Source organism: Chiloscyllium plagiosum, unplaced genomic scaffold (assembly GCF_037043375.1).
Source record: "Chiloscyllium plagiosum isolate Xiang-an unplaced genomic scaffold, Cpla_swu_hap1 HiC_scaffold_14, whole genome shotgun sequence".
In the NCBI taxonomy this organism is placed as follows: Eukaryota; Metazoa; Chordata; class Chondrichthyes; order Orectolobiformes; family Hemiscylliidae; genus Chiloscyllium; species Chiloscyllium plagiosum.
The window spans coordinates 54,779,540-54,800,994 of record NW_028270152.1 but is presented as its reverse complement, the minus strand read 5'-3'; the positions used below and the strand labels follow the sequence as shown (position 1 = coordinate 54,800,994).

Here is a 21,455-nt window from a genome sequence, read left to right as displayed (position 1 = left end):
AATAATTGATTATCCGAACAAAATAGTGCCCGCCCATCTCATTTGGATAATCGAGTTTCCACTGTCATGCTACAATTCTCCTACCACAAAAGTCGGAACTATCCATTGTGACCTGTCAATTCGGTTTAAAAAATGGAGTCCAGGTTGACCTCCCAAGTACTGAGTAGCGGATAGTGAATATACCTTGAGTGAGTATACCTTATGTTTCCTTAGAGACCTACAATTCCTTAATTTGGTTGAGAAAAAATGAGTTTGTGGTTTTTTTTGTGTTTTCAGATGTCTAATGTCCTTTGTAAGTTGCCAGAAGCTGTTTACACTTTGAATGTTGGACTTATTATTTTAGATTCATCGAAATGAGATTAATGTATAAGATTAAATGATGAGGGATAGTTTGAAACAATTATGCCTTGTTACGGGTTATTAAACTGCTAAAGTGACCCGAGATTCATTCTTGTTGAAAGAAGCGGAGGAAACGTTGAAGGGATAATTACTCGAATCACTTTCACAGCTTGTCAGTAACTGATGTGGAGAAATCAGGAGGATGTAGATCATAGAATCCCTACAATGCAGAAACAGCCATTCTGCCCATTGAGTCTGCACTGACCATTCCAATCTATTCCTGTAACCTCACATTTACCTTGGCTAATCCACCTCGCCAGCACATCTCTGTATACTATAGCATGGCCAATCCACGTAACCTGCCCATCTTTAGACTGTGGAAGGAAGCCAGAGCACCCAGGGGAAATCCACACAGACAATGGGAGAATGTGCAAACTCCACACAGATATTCACCTAAGTCTCCCTGGCATTGCGAGTCAGCAGTGCTAATGACTGAGCCACTGTGCTGTTCCTATTCTGCAACTCCAGATCAGCTGCCTGTTCTCCATTTTTAGTCAGGTTACAAAGGAGTTAGGTGGTGATGGAATGGGTCATTGTTCAGTCAGAGAAATGAACTCCTTTTATGATTACAATATAGTTTGTGACCCTTCGAGTTTCAAATTTAAGATTTGTTTTAAGTCACTGCCTTTTGTAGTTAGCAGTAATCTAATGGTACCAGCCACTGTTAGTGCTCACAGCTGCACAGAGACTTCAGTAGGCTTTTGTGTGTCAACTCAAAGATGATTCGAAATGCGTTTGAATTTAGTGCCCTGTACAGGAAGTCTGGCAATGGGAGCATGTGACCTCAAATGATTAAGGTTGAAAATTCTAGGATCAGAATCAGTTAGAGTAATTAATTAAATACATATCATGTTTGTTGTCGAGCAGCATAAGGGCTGGATTTCTGCTCATTTCTCCACTCTTTACAGTCTTCTGCTTTCATTTTCACTATTTCAATTCAGCATCTAGCATCACTGTTCTCTTTTTCTTAAAATCTTGCTTCACAACTTCCTAATCCATTTTCAAGCACCTCTTTTCGTGAAGTTTGGATAATATTCTCTAGTTTATGGGGAGGTAATGGCCTAATGGTATTGTTGCTGGACTGTTAATTCAGACTCTCTGATGATGTTCTTGGTACCTGGCTTCAAATCCTGCCATGGTAAATGGTGGAATTTGAATTCAGTAAATATCTGGAATTAAGAGTTTAATCATGACCATGAATCCATTGCCAATTGTTGGAAAAACCATCCGGTTCACGAATGTCCGTTAGGGAAGGAAACTACCATCCCTACCTGGTATGGCCTACATATGACTTCTGACTCCTGACAAAGTGGTTGACCCTTAACTGCCCCCCCTGGGCAATTAGGGATGGGCAATAAATGCTGCCTAGTCAGCGTGGGATGGGACCATTCACCACAGCAGATTCGCCGCCAACGATTAGCCACTGCCCTTTGACCACCACGTATGTTGAACGTACCATCCACAAACCATGTCGATTCTGCTAAATGATGTATCCAAGATTCCCTACCAAATATGATTATACGATTACTTCTTTGACCATCCAATAGTGTATATACTTCTACTAAATAAGCAGCGTTCAACGTATGTATGCATGTTTGAAATGGTGAAGTCCTTGGTACCTAATCCCAGATCACAGTATATCCATTGTGACTTCGAGTAGGCAGCTATCAGTGCTATGAAAGAATGCTTTCCTGAAGTTAGAATTAGGGGCTGTTTCTTTCAGTTGGCACAAAGTATGCATAGATTTGTTGCTGCAGTTGGAACAACTCGTCAATACAACACCGATCCTGATTATGCTTTAAAAGCAAAAATGATAATTGCTTTGGCTTTTATCTTTATAAATGAATAGCGCATAACTATCAAATGAACTAAAATTTCATTGTTTAATATTAATGTGAGATTTTTAAAATATATTTCCTTTTTCTGGTTAAAGTTTGTAATTCATTTTTATATATAAACCAATAAAATGATATTTATTTTACCTCTTTTTTTAATCAATATGTAGTTGTATAAATAAAGGGGACTGAGAAGTATGAAAGCATAGGCGGGAGGGGAAAACAATCAGTACATATATATATTTCCGGTGGCAAATAGTCTCCAGAGGTCAAACGATCCCAATGGAGAAACGCTGGTGGAGAACTGGCAGTGGCTAATCATCAGCGGCGAATCGTCACCAACCCAGTCAGCGATGTCCTCATCCCGTGAATGAATTTTAAAATAAAGTCTCCAACATTCTAACCTTTCAGTGTCTATTTTCCTCAAGGCCTACCAAACAAGGCACTCCACGTCACAGGTTTGATCATAGTTATGAAGCCACTTTATACTAAATATTGCTTGGAGGATTTGAGCCTCGAAGGATTGTAGAAAATTGATTTCTTTCAGATTCTGTGGAAATGAATTTTTTGTGGTCTCTTTATGAAAGGTGACTGAGTTCACTGTGGACATTGAAGATTATTTTTAACAAGGTTTACTCTAAATCACATGACTGTTGATAGCTGCTTGCTTTGTTGTAGACCCTGCTGAGGCTGTTTTGAACAGTGACTGACTTGTGAAGCTTGTTTTATCTGAATCCGCTGGGGGGAAGCTTGCTAAGAACTAGCTGTGGTAGAGGAAACTCGCTGAGAGCAAGCAGCCCAGCTGATCGTACTCCTGAAAGGAAATCCCTTGTGTTGAATTCCAGATGAAATCTCTTTGTCCTTTTGAAAGAGTGATTGAATAAAATCACATCAAAAATTGTATTTGTTGAGGTTGTGTCTACAAGATAACTGTGTGTGATTAGTGAGTTCACTGTACTAGCCATATACCGGCATATAATTTATATTTTATCCTTTTGTCTTGGAGATCAACCCATTAGTCAAAATATTCCTTTTCTGAAAGCCAATCCTTACAGAGAAAAAGCTTTCCCCCTCCTTCTGTAAATAATGTCTGTGTTTGTTTGTGAATATAATTTGGGGATATTTAGAGGGCTAACTATTTATTCTTCTATATTACTGACTGTTGTGATAACCAATTACTGCATCATCATCATCAAATACGTTTTATTTTTAAATTAAACAAATAATTGTATTTATAAGAAATCTAGTGAGTAAATTATTTTGCTTAAAACTGATATAGAAAAGGTTTTCAATTGATCATATTGGTCACTAGGACAAGTATTTTTATTTTGTGGTATGACCCTGGAATGTTAAGAAGTGAGTGAAAATGCACTTATCCAGCCTCTGTTCTAAGATAATACTGAAGGTCTCTGTTCGTTCCCATGTTGAGCAATTCTGTGTTTGGATAATACATTCTTTAGCATTGCTATTCTAGCTCTTTTTTTTTGTTTAAAGCAGTACCATGCGTCCCAGGTATATGCATTGTGATATAAAACCAAAACGCCACAAATCTGAAGTAAAAACAGAAGATGATGGAAATGCTGAGCTGGTTTGACCCAGTTCTGACGATGGGCCAGCAACTTGGAATGTAAACTCCTGCTTCTGCCTTCACAGATGCCGCATACATCGAGCATTTTGGGTTTTTTTTTTTGGTCAACTTATTCAGGCAAGTTATGACCCTCTCTAGAGCAGATGGGACTTGAACTCAGCCCTCCTGGCTCAGAGATAGGGACTGTACCAGTGCACCACCAGAGTACCCGCATTTTCTGTTGTTTAGATACCATTTTATATTTTACTTAAATTGAGATACGTGTTCCAGCTGTTAACCATTTATCTTGAGCTTATGTTATTTTATTGATTTGAATCATGTACAGAAAGCAAAATGAAGTAAGAGGAAAGCTGAGATTGAGGGGAGAAATAAAGCAAGCAATGAGAACATCTGAAAAATGTGCACTTTATTTTTCTAACGTCTCCAGCTGAAATCTGAAGGATCAGACCTTCACGTTTGTAGAGCTAAGTTTTCAGCCTCAGGGAGGTTCTCTGGAGTATTTACTACACCAATGAACGATCTACTTACGCTGAAATGAGTGAACCCTAACTTCCTTTTGAGTGTGCACCTTCACCCCACTGTAGGAACGTCACCGTTGGGTCTCTCATTGAGTTGCTGCAAAAATGGAACTTGTGGAGGCAATTCAGACTGCATGTACCTAACTTTGTTGAACTGCACATGTGCTGTCGCCAGAAGCTGTTGTCTGTAATGAGATGAGTGCAAATAATCTAGCTGTTAGACCATCGCCATGATATCAAAGGATGGAAACTCCCAGGAAGTACAATATAATCAAAATTCATTTGGACATGTCAGTCCAGTTTAGTATTCTAAGAATCTGTATGTGAAATATTTTCATTTAAATATTCATTCGATGCAATTCATCCAAAATGTGTCATCGTTCAAAGATTTGCAAATGGATTATTTTTAGCTACAGTTTTGAAAGTCCTGGTTCATGTATAACCTTTCTGAGTAAACTAGTTATAGTATTTATCAGGATTGAACTGTGCTACTTAATAAATATGCGTGGTTGCCATGGTGCGCAGACATTGGTTGCCATTTAATTGGGAATGCAATTTGATTTTGAAAATTCCCTGCATTTTCAAGGTTAAGACTCATTACTTTCAGGTTAGCAGCACTTTGATTTTTAATGGGTTCCAATTTTAAAATGTAGTAAATGAAGTAATAATGAGACATTCTGAATAGGCAGTTGTCAGTTCTTCACTACGGTACAAATGTACATGCACAAAAGACTGTTTGAGATTAATGATTACTTTTCTTTTTCGTAATGCAATAGAGAAACAGTACAATGATAATCCAGAGACATGGATGCCCAGTACAACAGCAGGGAATTTAATGTTCAGTTAATTAAAGAAATCTAGAATTAACAAAAACTGGTATCGGTAGTGGTGCACATCAAGCTGCAGGTTTGCTATAGAAATTTATTTGGTTCACTCATGTTCTTTCATAGGTTTTATGATCTTTTATTCCCCTAAGAGCAGAAGTAGACCATTCAGCCCATTGAGTTTGCTCCACTGTTCAATAAGATCACGGCTATCTGATAACCCTCAACTCCACTTTCTTGTCTCTTCCCCAGAACCCTTACGGATTAAAAATCTATTTGAATCAACCTTAAATATTCTTAACCCAGCCATGAGAGTAAAGAATTCCATACAAATTCTTCCTCACCTTAAGTGGGCGACCTCTTACTCCTAGCTTATGCCTCTCTCACAAGGGAAAACCACCTCTCAACATCTAACTTGTCAAGATCCCTAAGAGTCTTAAATGCTTCAATAAAGTTGTCTCTTGTTCTCCTCAGGTGTGTTCGAGCTGATTCTGTCCTCGTAAAACAGTTTCTGTATAGCCAGGATCAACTGAGTTGAACCTTCACTGCGCTGTGTCTAATGGCAATATAGAAAAAAGCGTACTTTTATTTAGTGTCTTTCGCAGCCAGCAGATAGTAAAAACACTTTATGATGAATGAAGCACTTTTTGAAGTATTGTCAGTGTTGGAATGTTGGGCTTAGAGTCATAGAGATGTACAGGACAGAAACAAATCCTTCGGACCAACTCGTCTGTGCTGACCAGATGTCCCAACCTAATCCTGTCCCATTTGCCAGCACTTGGCGCATATCCCTCCAAACCCTTCCTATTCATATACCCATTCAGATGCCTTTTAAATGCTGTAATTGTACCAGCCTCCACCACGTCCTCTGGCAATTCATTCCATACACACACCACCCTCTGCGTGAAAAAGTTGCCCCTTATGTCCCTTTTGTATCTTTCCCTTCTCACCGTAAACCTATGGCCTCTAGTTCTGGACTACCTGACCCCAGGAAAAAGACTTTGTCTATTTATCCTATCCATGCCCCTCATAATTTTGTAAACCTCTATAAGGTCACACCTCAGCCTCCAACGCTCCAGGGAAAACAGCCCCAGCCTATTCAGCCTCTCCCTCAAATCATCCAACATGTTCTGCGCTGTATTGTTCTATGTTCTATCCTTGTAAATCTTTTCTGAACCCTTTCAAGTTTCACAACATCCTTCCTATAGGAAGGCGACCAGAATTGCATGCAATATTCCAACAGTGGCCTAACCAACATCCTGTACAGCCACAACATGACCTCCCAACTTATATATTCAGTGCTGTGACCAATAAAGGAAAGCATACCAAATACCTTGTTCACTAATCTATCTACCTGCAACTCTACTTTGAAGGAGCTATGAACCTGTTCTCCAAGGTCTCTTTGTTCAGCAACACTCCCAGGACATTACCATTTGTTTTGTTTTTTCTGAAATGCAACACCTCCCATTTATCTAAATTAAACTCCATCTGCCACTCCTCAGTCCATTGGCCCATCTTATCAAGCTCCCGTTGTAATCCAAGGTAATCTTCTTCGCTGAGCACTATACCTCCAGTTTTGGTGTCATTTGCAAATTTACTAACTATACCTCTTATGCTCATATCCAAATCATTTACATAAATGACAAGAAGTAGTGGACCCAGTACTGATCCTTGAGGCACTCCACTGGTCACAATCTTCCAGTCTGAAAAGCAGCCCTCCGCCAACACCCTGTGCCATCTTAAGGCAGACAATTTGCCCACAGCAGGCTTGACAAATACCAGTGTATTCATGATCAGATAATCTGATTTCATGGGATTGACTGACGGGGGAGAAGAATGCTGGCCATAAACCCAGGGATCAGTCCTCTCCTCTCCCTCGCAGTAGTGATGTATGATCCTTTCGGTCCATCTGAAGGGGCAGGTGAGACTATGATTGGACATCTCAATCACACATGGTATCTCCACCAGTGCAGTTTTGCTTTGGCATGTCAGTCTCGCTAATCCCAGATTGGAACTTGAACCCACAACTTTCTCAGGCCAGAATGCTGCCTGCCATTTAAACCAAAGCCAGGAGTAAGGATGTCTATCATCTACACCTTGTCTGACCAGTGGGTGACTCCAGAATCAGACCCATGACTTTTAACTGGCCTTGATATTGCAAGCAACTCCATTGCATCAAACCACTACAAAACCTCGAATACACTCAAAAACTAGAGGGACCACTCAGCTTCAGTCTAACACTGACCACAACAAAGCCACATCAGTCCAGTTGTTTAGAACATCTGGGAAGTTGTGCCAAATCTGGGAGAGGTGTCCCACATAATAGACAAACAGCATTTTGTCATTGGCTTAATCACACCTTTCACCCACTGATCCTGCCTCGTCTCTCACCATTTGTGTCTTCCATATTGCATTCCCAGACCAAATCCATCAGAAATGGTGGGCCGATGATGTAGTCAGGGAGGTGGCCTTGGATGCTCTCAGATAAATTTGAGGCTGGCTGTTTTGCAATGAATGACTCATCAAAGTTCTAAAACATTCCATCATCTCCAAGACAGAATCAGTAATATTCAGCATCCTATCCACCATCTTAAATCTTCATTCCCTCCACCACGGTGCACAATGACAGCAGTCTGAGTCTGCACGATGTACTGGATTTATTCACCAAACATTCAGAAGCAAATGTCTGAAACCCACAATTTGTATTCCCTCAAAAGACAAAGGCAGAACGGACCACTGCCACTGGCAAGTTTTTTTTGTCATTCTGAACGGGAAATATATTTCTGTCCAGATCAAAATTCTGGAACTGCCTCCCACAGAGTACTGTCAGCACAGCTACATTTCAGTCGCAGTGGGTCAAAATGGCTGCTCCTCCCTACCATCCTAAAAGCTATTTAGGAAGAAGGTAAATGTAGAAATGCTGGTTGATCTGCTATAATCGGTGTCTCGTTAATGTGAATTCACTGTAATGTGATTGACTAATTAGGGACACTGTTTCTAAAGCGCAAGCTTTTAAGATGTGTGTTGGCTGTAATGCGATTACATCACCAACACTTTAAGTACTGTTTCTAAGCATGATTTTTCTATAATGTGGGGTTGCACAAGAACGCACCTGTCGCATTATAGATCAGTCACAATCTTGTCAACAGGCTTAATGGGCTAAATGGTCTACACCTTCTGTTTCCTTTGTCTTGCCAGTGATATCCATATCCCATTAGTGAATAAAATAAAGCCTTGTACTTTCTCACAAGGCATTAATTATTTGTCTCCATATAGTTGGGTAGTCACTTTGTCTACTCAGTGGTTCTTCGTAGTGTGGTATCACCACAAACGCTTCATTACTGCTTTATTTCCTCAATCAAAATTCCATAACCTAAAAGAGGCTTTACCTTTCATTCCCACTTCTTTCAGTTTTTGGTAACAACCTTCTGTGAGTTACTCATTTTACGTCATTTGCAAAATTGAAGTGTCCAGTCTTGTAGCTTTTCACTGCCCACTTTCAGTGTTATGCCCTCAAAGTACAATCGGCTAAAACCTTGCACTTCTGAATGCCTTAGCTACTACAGATATGTAATGCTTATCTGAAATCTTTGGGGCCATTGTTTTTCGTATTTCAGTATAAATGACATTTTCACAGTGAAATAAAAAAAATACCGAATAGCAGACATACGTGACTAGTACGAACACTAAGACACAATTGATATCTGCCAGTGCTGGGCCATGCCTCCTCGTCACATCTGAGTGACATGGGTCGAATGGGTGTGGAGTTGGGTCACCTGTTCGCACCCCAAACAATCTTGTTATACAGAAAAAAAACTTCACGAGAAGACTTTGGATTTCGGAGCTTTTCAGATTCCGGAATTTAGGATAAAGGGTTGTGTACCTGTATTTGCAAGATCATTCTCATATTGGTTGCTCTCAGGCTTTCCTTTGGGAATTCTATTTTTTTGGGTATAGATATTAAATTGATGAGTCTGACATCTCTCCAGTAGAGAAGGATTGAAGAATGGGGATAATTAGTAAATGCACCATTCTATTTTGCAGGAAGCTGGAGAAAATCAGTCCTTCGACTCTTACGTGCTTCGTAATGGAGTAGCACTGTCAGGGCCTACCAAATGTGGGTCAGTCCTGAAGCCTGTATATTATTTTGAGTACATGAAAGAATAAGATGAGAGAAAATATATAAGAAAAGGAATTTGCAGATCCAATAAATGCGAACCTACTGTCTAATGTTAACACTATATTGTCAAGGGGTCATCTTTTTAAAATGAAAATGGAGGAATTTCTCCTATCAGAGGTTCATTAGTGTTTGAAATTTCCTTTCCCAGACAGCAGGGGAGGTGGAGTCATTGAATATATTCAAGACTGAGACAGGTTTGTCACAGAATCATGGGATAGTTGTGGCTTGGAAGGAGGCTTTTTAAAATTCATTCATGGGTTGAGGAAATCGCTGATCAGGCAGCAACTATTGCCCATCCCTAATTGCCCAGAGGGCAGTTAAGTCAACCATATTGCCATGGGTCAGGAGTCATATGTAGGCCCGACGAGGTAAGGATGGCAATTTCCTTCCCTAAAAGAAGGACATTAGTGAACCAGATTGGGTTTTTATGACCATCAACAATGGGTCGTGGTCATCATTAGACTTGTAATTCCAGTTATTTTTATTCAATTCAAATTCCACCATCTGCCATGACTGGATTTGAAAACAGGTTGCCAGACATGATCTGGGTTGACAGTCCAGCAATAATACCACAAGGCCATCACATCACCATAACTGGGCTATTGTTGATCTCCAAGAACCTGAGGGTTGCGTATGAAGTTTTTTGGTCGGGGAGAAGTGGAGTTAAGGCCAGAATCTGATCAACCATGATCATATTAGAATGGCGATCGTATTGAGTCTCAAAGGGCCTGTTTCTTTTGATATTGTGCCAGTTGGTTTGATAAACAGACTTTGTAGCTGAGGCTTTCTAGTTCAGGCTTGTCTTGTGTTGCTATCTATGTTGGAGCCTTTTCCTCTACACAGAGGCATGGTGTAGAATTTAAAACTCAGTGGGTTTTAATTTTGTGGAGATGTGTAGAAAAGTTTAAAAATTGACTGGTGAACTGAAGTGCCATTCATGAAAAGTACGGTAAAACAGAATATTTAATCGTCCTTATTTTATTATTCTTGGAGCCCTCTACTTGATGGATAGATGTCCACTTATGTATTTAAATAAAACAAGTGTGCTCGGGTGATTTTAAATATTCAAATTAAAGAAGACAAGAAATGTTGATCCATCTTGGGTCTTTTAATGAATTTTTAATATCGAAAGGTTCTGCCTGGAAATGAAATTATTCTAAAAATAGTGACCAAGCATTAAGAGGCATAAACAGCTCCCATATGATAGAAGCATAGCTATTTGTCATTGCTGTTATCTTAAACATTCTCGCTTCCTCGCAGTCCATTTATATTGCTTTCAAACAATTGCTGTGGGATTTGTATCATCATCTGTCAGACTTGTACCAAGTCATCTCATTTGGTAAATGACCATAGCCATCACACAATCTATACTCCAAGGTGTGAGATGTGCCTTCAAGATTAACCTGATAAACTGCCTCCTGATAAACATACTGCCCAAATATTTAGCTGCTTTCACAGGGAGAAAGGGGCACAAACCTGTGAAGTGACAACTGATTCAAGAGCTTTGAAGAGTCAAAGGAGATTGAAGAGGCTGCAAGGATGGAGTGATCAACTGAAGTGCAGTTTCCACCCAATAATAAGTAATATAGAAGATTGATATATCTGCTTTACATGTGATGTAAACGTAAATACATTCATAAAGAATGTTATCATAAAACTAACGCTAACTTTGCAATTAATTGTTTTCAGCAGTGAACTCATACTTCACCCTGACCAGTCATTTAAATGTGTGATTTGTACAAGGCTTCTGAGTTTTCACCTGGTGAAGTTCAATTTTAGTGTGACACACATTGGCAGAACAGGAAGGACATTTGGCAAGGCTGAATAATGGATAACAAATGCATTCCATCTAATCATTCTTTCCTTGCAACCTCTTCAGAATCCTTGAATATGCCGTCATTTACTATTCTCGTGTTTGTATCCAGCAGGGATAATTTGATAATGATCAGTACCAAGAGCTGGGTTAGCATGTATTGTTCTCTTCCTTTCCCAGCCTGTGATCACCGAATTTTGTTTTTATTTTTGCTAACTAGCTCAGAATATCAAATCTGAACAAATCAAAAATTAAATTGGAAATATTCTACTTCTGTGCATCATGAGGTTGACCAGACTTCTAATTTTGTCCCACTCCTGAGCTGGTTACAGCAGAGTTCAAACTTAAAAGGGAAGTCATGTTGCTATACTGTATATACTTACCTGTGCTTGGTGTAAGGGAAAAGCCAGCCAGGGATTTTTTTTAAGTTAACAGGTGAAGAGTTTTATATCTAAAACTCACTCAAGCAAAGTTGCAGAGATTTTTAACAAAACGTTTAAAATGTATCCAACTGCCTACTCATTTTAAAAAAAAAAGCACATGCAACCAACTTCCCATCAAACATCTCCCAATCCATGTGAGAATAAAGTGCAATAAAAATCTACAAAGTTTTAGATGTTAAAACTTGACAAAGGGGCGGCATGGTGGCTCAGTGGTTAGCACTGCTGCCTCACAGCACCAGGGTCCCCGGTTCGATTCCAACCTCGGGCGACTGTGTGGAGTTTGCACATTCTCCCCGAGTCTGCGTGGGTTTTCTCCGGGTGCTCCGGTTTCCTCCCACAGTCCAAAGATGTGCAGGTCAGGTGAATTGGCCATCTTAAACTGCCCATAGTGCTAGGTGCATTACTCAGAGGGGAATGGGTCTGGGTGGGTTGCTCTTCGGAGGGTCGGCGTGGACTGGTTGGGCCGAAGGGCCTGTTTCCATTAGATGCTAATCTAATGAGTGCAGTCTGAAAATGAATCATTTCCAGATTGTCCTGAGGTTTCTTTTTGGTTTTCAGAAGAGATATTTCTACCATTGTTGCTGCTCCCCAGGACAGGCAATTTGCAGTTGCAGCTTGGTCTGATTCTCTTGTTTTCTTGAAGACAGTGGCATTGATTTGGAATTCTCTCTGAAGAACCTTGAGCTTGTAGTAATAAAGCCTTCAGACCTCAAGCAGCTTTGATGAGTGAGATTTCCGTGAAAGAGAGACAGGGCTACAGGTGTTGCTGCTTCTGCCCTGTCACAGTTTCTATTGCTGTCAGTTCAAAAACAAGCATTTATTTTTACACCCATGACTTCTCTCTGAGACCTCAGACTTTGCGTCTCCATAAAATAAGTTTGTTTTTAACAAATGCAACACTTGTGCAGCTATTCACGAGTGTTCTTTGAAAAGCATTATTTTAAAAAAAGTTCAAGATATTTATCTGTGATGTTATAAATGAATATTTTAGATAACAAACCCTCATAGCAACCTGTACATGTATATCCATTCTTAATCAAGCAGTTCTCACGTTTGTTATGGCTTTATGCTGTTCCTGTAAAGTTTTCCTAATGCATGTTAAATTTTCATTTAAATTCTCCTGATTTTCCCCAGAATTAGACCTTTCCCAAAGGAGTGTGTTTCAGACTGCAATCAAGAAGAAACAGAAATTGCTGGAGAAATTCAGCAGATCTGGCAGTGTCCATAGAGAGAAAGTAATGTTTCGGGTCCAGTAATGAGCTGAGGAAGGGTCACTGGATCTGAAATATTAACTTTACTTTCTCTGCACGGATACTGCCAGACTTGCTGAATATCTCCAGTAATTTTTGCTTCACATTTCCACCATCCATAGTTCTTTGTCTTTCTTTAGTGAGCAAATATTTGTGATTGAACTTGAAAGCTTTGTGCTTTGTTTGTATCAATACCTCATGGTGCAATTTGTTAACTACTGAGAGGAGCAACTCACAATTTCATGGATGCTAAAGATCTCAAATAAAAACACTAGATGTTGAAGAAACTCAGCAGGTCTGAAAACCATCTACAGTGAGAGAAACCGTTTGTTTCGAATCCTGAGTGACCCCTCTTCAGAACTGAAGGAGAGTCATCTTGGATTTGAAGTGTTAACTCTGTTTCTGTCTCCACAGGGGCTGCTAGGCCTGCAAAGTTTCTCTAACACTTTTCCGTTTTTATTGCATGGTTTTAGGGAATGGATGAAATTAGCTGACACAGTCCTTCTATTGATCCGCAAGTTTCCACATCGGACGCTGCTCCTGTTATTGCTATCACAGGCTTTGCTTGACCATAATTCTCTGACGTGGTTTGCGTAAATATGAGTTTCTAGACAGTTAAATCTGAAAATTAGTGGCTGCTAGTAGGTCACCGGGGCATCGTAAAGCTAATGCAATTTTTTTTTACAAGCAGACTAAGCGATTAAACTTCTTAAGTAACCATGTGAAATCCATGGGTTTAAAGGTTCGACATAATGTCGAATTGACATATTGGAATTGTTGAAGCACTGTTGGCTTTATAATGGATATTCTGTTTTCCACCGTTATAACATTCTCCATTGTGATTGGAGTTAGAAATACTGTAAATTATTTAAATGTGACTCGGAATTGCTCTGCACAGAGACTCAAAACTTGTTGGCAGAAATAATGCTCAAATGTTGTGTTTGTCTTTGATCATTTAATAATTAAAAATTAAGTGTTATTTAAAGGATTCGTGAATGGTGCAGTTTAGAATATGACAGCATTGAAAAATGGCACAATTGTTCATAAATTAGCAAGTTAAAAAATGTATTCCTTTCTCTTGTAGGTCAAAGAAGCTTGCATCCTTAGCCGAGACACTGCGGAATGTAAAAATCACAAAGAGTAATTTAAGTTTTGAACTGGAAGAATTGGAGAAAGCAGCGCTATTAGTTCAAGAGGAAGAAAATGAAATCAAGCCAGGGCAGAGTGGTCTCCAATCACCCCTTTCAGAAAGTGAGACTCAGAAAGATAATGACTCTGAGGAATCGAATAGCTCATCCTATGATACTGGAGAGTCTGATTCATGTGAAAATGATTTGTCTAGGTGTAGCATTTCTGAGGAAATGGATAGAAAATCTTTGTGTCATGCAACAGAGGCTGACTGTGTCACTGAATTCAAAGCTAAAGAGGATTTGATCAAATTGAACTGTGGTGATGAAACTATGCATATGGATGCCACAGGATATCCAGTTAACTGTCCATTGGGAGAGACTTCCACTGACAAATCATCTCCAAGAAGATTGATAGAAGAAGTTGCAGATCAGTTGCAGTCAATGGGGTTTTCAGAGCACTGTGAAAAATCTGCTGTTGAGAATTCGGAGCACAGACCAACAAGCCTGCCTGTTCAGAATTTGGCACAGTATCAGCATTCACAGACGACCTCACAGCAGACTTTCTTAGAGGTGTCTCCTAAGAGGAATTGCCTGCTGCTTGTTGCAGATCCTGATAACACAGAGGATTTTATAAACCTGGCATGAGTCCAGCTTGCATGCTAGAAAAGAACAAACTGATTTACATGCAAGTGGCTGACGCTGGTCATTGTACTTATTAGATCACTTTAGAAATGAAAATTTGCTCTTAAATGCTTTGGTGTTTACGCACATTTATACCAGATATTGTGCAAAAACTATATTCCTTGTGTCTTCAAAATAATAGGTATTGTCATAATTGCCTTTATTGCTGCATTGTGTTGTGATGTTAAATTAAATCACTATGCGATAAGTTTAACCAGTGTTAGTCAATTTAAGACACAGTTGAGATTTGCTTTCGATCACATCAGTCCTTATTGTATCGAGCTTATGTTTATTTTATGGCTGCCTTTTTTAAGTCAAGCAAACGTTCATCAAAACAGTATCAGATAGTAAGTCTGTGGCAGCCCAATAGGCAACATGTCCTTCCAAGAACAGTGCTGTGGGCTGATAGAATATGGTTTTGAGTCAATGGACTCACCTTTTGCTCAGAAACACATCCCATGTAGGATATTGCCTGTGAGCTGATTGCTGCCTCATTAGCTATGGAATTGTATGCAGTGTGAGAAAAGGGAGGCTTAAATGATGAGAGACTTAATTTTCAAAACAGAGAAAAGCGTAGGTAAAATGGCAAATGTAATTTACAATGTAATGTGCAACTGCTGGGCAGGAGCTGAACAGTCAATCCATTTGTACTAATAGTGTCACTCAAATTCGGATGTTGAGAAAGGTGCAATGCTCATTAAAGTTAATGTCAGAGCTGACTGGATCCTGGAAAGCACTCATTATTGACGAGGTTGTGAAAGAGAGAGCACAAAGCAAGATGAGGCTGAGCTGTACCTATTCGAATTCCAGCAAATGTAATCACTGAGCTATATTATAGAATGAAAATTCAAAATAAACAAATTTACACACTGTAAAATCTGTCAGAAAGATGTAGCAATTATCAGGCACCTAATGATTGTCCTAACTGCCTTTTAATGATTTTAAAGTAGCACTAAGAAGCAACCGCTCTCTTCAAAGATTGCCTGATATCTGTCCCCACCTATGGATTTGTTGAGATATTTCATATGGATTTGTATAATCCCTTGAATGAAAACAACTGCAAACATTGAAATATTGGAATCCAGTAAATATGCTTCTTGCCTTTTCAGGTCCGGATGTCTCTTAATAATCGCAAGGTTTGCTTGGAAACAAGGAAAATGTATTTCAGGAGCAACTGATGTGTGTTCCTTTATGAAATAGAGACTGTTACATGTTATGCAAAAAAAAATTGCAACCTGAAATAGTTGCTCCCACACCCTCAGAACACCTTAATTTTGCCTTGAGGTAATGTGATAGGATTTATTGAGTCCTTTGAGAGCCAGCGTTCACACGTGAAAATGCAAGAATTTGTTTCTCGTGCTCCAGAAAAATTGGCTGAGAGTCCTGACAAATTGCATTTTGAAATAGGAATGTGTGCAATTTTGGCATCCTGACACTGGGTGTCACAATTTTATTTTTACAAAGCTCATTTGGAGAGCCGGTGCCATTGAAACAATTTATTTTTGTATGATTTGTTATTGAGTTGGTGCAACAGCTTCCAAACTAGTCACATTGCCTTGATCACATCATGTTACTTTCCATTTAGTGGCTGATTCATTCTTCATAGCATTCAGTTAATAAATCCATACCTGGTAAGTATAGGAACGTAGGATTTAGGAGCAAGAGTAGAAAGGACCTTTGGCCCTCTCAACCTGCTCCACCATTCAATAAGATCATGGCTGATCTTGTTGTAATCTTAGCTTCACTTTCCTATCTGGACCCTTCGATTGTCTTATTTATTAAAAACATATCTAACTCAACTGTGAATGAATTCGAAGATCCAGCCTCCACTACCTTCAAATGGAGAAACCTCATACGAGTAAAAAATGTAGAAATGACTACTGTTGGAATTTAATATAGGAGATCTTTAACCACAAATGAAATTTTCCTGAATTTACACAGCAAGTATTGTTAAATGTACAACAAAATCTTGCATATTTATAGTACTTTTACTGCATGGCAATACTTCCCAAGGTCATTTTATAGATTGTTAACTGTGATTCAGTCAGTTAGCACTCTTGTCTCTGAACTGGACTGGAACAGAGATTTGAGCACAACATTCAGTTTAATAGTTGATTTGAGATGTCCCTTGGATGGGATGTTAATCCAGTGCTCCATCTGTCCCCTCATATGGATGTAAAACCTCGCATGGCACTGTCTTGTACCAGAGCAGAAGAATAATATTTGGTCAATATTTTATCCTCTAACCAAATCACAAAAGTAACCTGTCTGATGGTTATCACATTGACCTTGCTTTATATAAACTGCCTGTGGTATAAATTCCCACTTCATAGCAGTAATTACATGTCAAGAAATAATTCATTGATTGTAAATAGCTTTGGCATATTCAGAGGTCATGAAAGGGGCTACACACAGGTAAGTGTTTCTGTCTTTATGACTACAAGTGACTGGACACAAGTCACTTTAGTATGACTGAAGGTTCTAGCTGACCCAAGCCTGTAACAAACAGGGAAAAATGCATATCAAATAGATGGATAATCTCAGTTGAGGTCATTCTGCACAATCCATTTGTCAGTACTCTTCATTTTTATTATTTTAAGTCCAAATTAAATTCTGACAAGTTGAGGAAATTTTGGGAGGGAGGTCTTATGGAGAGATTTGAATGGGTATATGTTAGATCTGTGACTCTTTGTTTCATATCTGGTGGATCTACCATGTTTCATGTCCATGTTATTTGCCTTATTTTTGAAAGCAGATAGGAATAAGCTATCTCTGCTTATTTAAATGAGTGTCAATATGTTTCATAATCGTAGAATCGTGACAGTCCGGAAGCAGGCCATTTGGTCCATTAAGTCCACACCTGCCCTCAAAAGTGCATCCCACCCACACTCTTACCCCGAACCCATCGCTATAACCCTGAATTTCCATGGCTAATCCACCTAACCTGTACATCCTGGACACTGGGCAATTTACCATGGGTAATCCACCTAACCTACACATCCTTGGACTGTGGGAGGAAGCCACAGTGTGTGGAGTTTGCACAAAGGGTGGAATCAAATTTGGTTCCCTGGCACTGACACAGTAGTGCTAACCACTGAGCCATCATACCACCCTTAATACTACTTACCATTTAGCTGCATGTAATTGATAATCTTGTGCTTGGTTGAATTCTCTGCCTGAAGGCAAGTCTGACCGGTAGAGCTATGAGCTCCACCACTAGTTATCACAACTGTATAATTTTACAAAGCTCCTTACTGACATAGTGACACTGAATCAATTTATTTTTCATTGTGAAGTTACTTAATGAGTTGTGCAACAACACCATTTAGCTTGAATACATCCTGTTACTCTCCAAGAGGCAGGTCCTGAATCCACCCCACCCAGAACAGAGCTGAAACCTGTTATGAAGGTATAGGTGTGTACTGTACCTTTTAAGAGAAAGGAAGCTAGTAAGGAATGACTGAAAGCACAGAGTGAGCTGAACAATTTTAATATGTAACACTTGGTTGAAACAAATAGCTGGGGTTGTGTTGCCATGGAACAAAAAAAATTCAAATTCGGCCAATCAGTTTAAATTATGCCCCAGATACTAAAATCCAATCAAATTTAAATTTGATGTTTGGATGACATCAAACCAATGAAATGATTAAATGTTTTAGGGTATAAAACCAGACATTTTGAACAGTTAGGGGAAAATTGCCTAGAAAACCAATAAGTATAGACTGCTAGCCAAATGGCTCTCTGAAAGGTACCTGTCCATAAGAAATTTGTGCAGCAGAACACCATAGCCAACTTAGAGAAAAATCTACAGAGGAGAGTCAACAAAGCTGACTGATTCTGAAATGTGATTTTTTTTTTTAGGGTTTTTTTTATTGGACCAGTATTGTGGAGTGGGCGGTAAAAGGTTGGTGTAAGAGAAAGAAGTTGCAAATGGTTGTTTAATGTTCTCTTTTGGACTTAAAGAATAAAATTGTTAATTTTAACTTTAAGCAGGACCTATGGGATAGTTCTTTGCCTCTCAAAATTTAACAGGTTACGGTGTGAGGTGAGCTTCTTTGTGTGTTGAGTTTAAATCAGCAGAGGGGTTTACCCTGTGTCGTAACAAACCCTATGGTGTTGGCATAAATCTGATCCATGCCAACCATGAGCCAGCTGAGTCAACCAGCCCCGAGGAGTCAGAATTGCTAAGCAACATACACTTTTACTTAAACGTTATGGTCTAGAATGGTAGAATAGGGATGGTAGAGGCTCCAGTTCCCTTCTGTCCCATGGCTGACCAGGAATATTTCCTACGTTCACCACTTGCCATTCAGGCATGTGTTGGAAGAATTTGCAAGTTGATACTTTCTGTTTTTACGCTATATTATTGACAAGTAAATCAGACTCGAACCCAGAGTTTCTGGTTCAAAGACAGGAACAATGCCAAAAGACACTCATAATTGGTAACATTATAGTTAAACATTAAACTGGTCTGTTGCTCAATGAATGCACAGCAAAAGAAATAATACTCTTGAGTTAGCCAGCAGTCCCCAATCCCATTTATTATGAGATTTGTGAAATCCGTATTTGTTGGTGAATCAGTAAGAAATCTGCCAAATTAATGTAAGCAACAAACCAGTTTTCACATATACTGAAGACTGAATTTATCATAGATTTATAGCGATGTACAGCATGGATGGCAATATTGCTCTTAAATATACACCTTCACTCATGTCTACAATCCAAATCTTAAATAGTCTCTGAAGTGTTTGGAACTGACTGCACACCTCCACTAAGATCTTGTGAGGGTCTTACTGAACAACAGAATAAACTTTGCTGGGTTCAATGCATGATGATATAATGCATATTGAAATCACTTTATACTTATCCATTAATGTGAATTTTGGCCTTTTATACCTACAGGCTTTATATCAGGCATAGTTTCTAGAGTTAACTGGAGCTTCTCTTGTACATATTATGATGATGTTGTTCCTTTATCAAGGTGATGTTGTTCCTTTATCAAGGTTATGTTGTCCTTTTCAGGTGAAAGGCACAGGTTCTGAAAAGGCCAATTTGATTATAGCTAACAGATACCGCCTCATGAAAAAGGCTTTCAAGTTTAAAAAAAAAACTTGTACAGCATTTTGTTTGGATAGTCTGTTGGGTTTTCAGATAGGTTAAGCTATTTGGTGTTCTGTTCTTTTTTTGTGTGTTTAATGCGGTAATCTTGTAAATAAATTCTGTTTTGCTTAAAGCTAAGTGGCTTGACCAGCTGCATCACTCCTGGGATATCCGCGTTATACCTGCTTAAAATAACTAGTAAAGTTAGGATCTGGACTACTTTCTTGGAATGTTTTGAGGGGGTCTGACCTGGTCCACAACAACAGTGGTGCAGCATGAGGTAATCCAACAGCATTTCTGGAGCAGAGTGCATCAAAGTGGCATAATACCTCAATATATAGCACTGTTGTGCTCTGGGAGCTGAGCCACTGAAGAATCAGTTGGAACTTTCTTCAAAATATGTAATATGACAGTTTATTTTTTACTGGCCTGGGCCAGAAGACGTAAAAACAGCAAAGAGTCCAGCCGATTCAATTCCCAAACTGTGTATCCGAAAATAAATTGTGCAGTGTCATCACAATAAGCAAATCTGTTTGGAGATGATTCATTTAAACTGAAATTCAGCGTGTAATTGATTCTGGAAATTTCTCAATGGGACTGCTAATGTTGATGATGTGCAAGCCTGTTAATTGACAATGGATCTGCACACCAGGTAGAATTCAAACACGATTCTGAAAAAGAGATGGTGATGGGAACACTGCAACTGAAAATATCAAACTCCAGCAAGAAATGTTGGAAGCATTCAAGAGATCAGATAGAGGAGAGTAGGATTAACAATTCAGATTGACAACCACTTGTCTGAAATGGTGATATTAGATCATTAATTTAAAATATTACCTTTATCTTCATAACCTTATAAACTTCAATTAAAATGCAGTAATAATTGCAGTATCTTAAATATCAAATATATCTCCACTGTAATGGCCCTATAATCATGCTGCTGAACATGTGATGCACTTTCTTGTTTGCTTTATTTTGTTTCTATAGTACATTCCCATGTAGTATTGTGACCTAACCAACATCACTGCACTTTACTCCAAGTTCTGGTCATTTTTTTAAAAAAAGGACACAGATCAGTGCCTCCTTTGTACTGGCTGAATCGAATATGTGCAACCTCCAATTAGTTTTGATTTGGATTGATGTTTATGTTGTGGACTCATTCAGCACGAGTTGGGGGCTGGTGTGGGAAGAAGAAAGTATTTCTGTGTTTTGGTAGGCGGGTTAGTGAACTTGGAGCCTCAGAGTGCTGTGGTGCTTTATCTGTAATTCAGTGTGCATCCCATGATGCAGCAATGATTGGTAATGACTTGAGGCAAAATGGAAAATTGTTTGTTTGGTAGGTCTAATCCTAATTATGCATAAACAATTGAAACCCTTTAGCAGAAATGCCAAATTGAGCAGTTTCTTACACCCTGCTACTGAACAACATCTCTTAGCAGTTAGCAATCTTAACTTTATATACCTTTTTGTTTGGTTTTTCACTCAGACAGTTCTACTAAGCAACAGGTGACTTCTACCAGGATTGTTCTCCACAATTTCTACATTGACGAGGTGGAGGATGTGCTTTTATTCTTCTAACGCAGAGATCTACTGTCTGATATTACTTTCAGAAGCAATCTTCTGACATAAACATGGAGTTAGTTAGGAAAAATGAGGCCAAGGTGAGGGATAATGGCTATGTATTCCAGTATTCA

At 39.0% G+C, this 21,455-nt stretch overlaps 1 protein-coding gene across 2 annotated transcripts in view; it reads left to right on the top strand.

Annotated features, from left to right (window-relative positions):
* shq1 (SHQ1, H/ACA ribonucleoprotein assembly factor) overlaps positions 1–20,884 on the top strand; it is a 141,110-nt gene extending 120,226 nt beyond the window's left edge. For both annotated transcript variants that reach the window (XM_087994454.1, XM_043708353.2), the window contains one exon: positions 13,935–20,884. In XM_087994454.1, coding sequence (XP_087850580.1) covers positions 13,935–14,625 — 691 coding nt within the window. In that variant the 3' untranslated portion in view covers positions 14,626–20,884. The remainder of the gene's footprint in view (positions 1–13,934) is intronic.
* Positions 20,885–21,455: the final 571 nt, after the last annotated feature.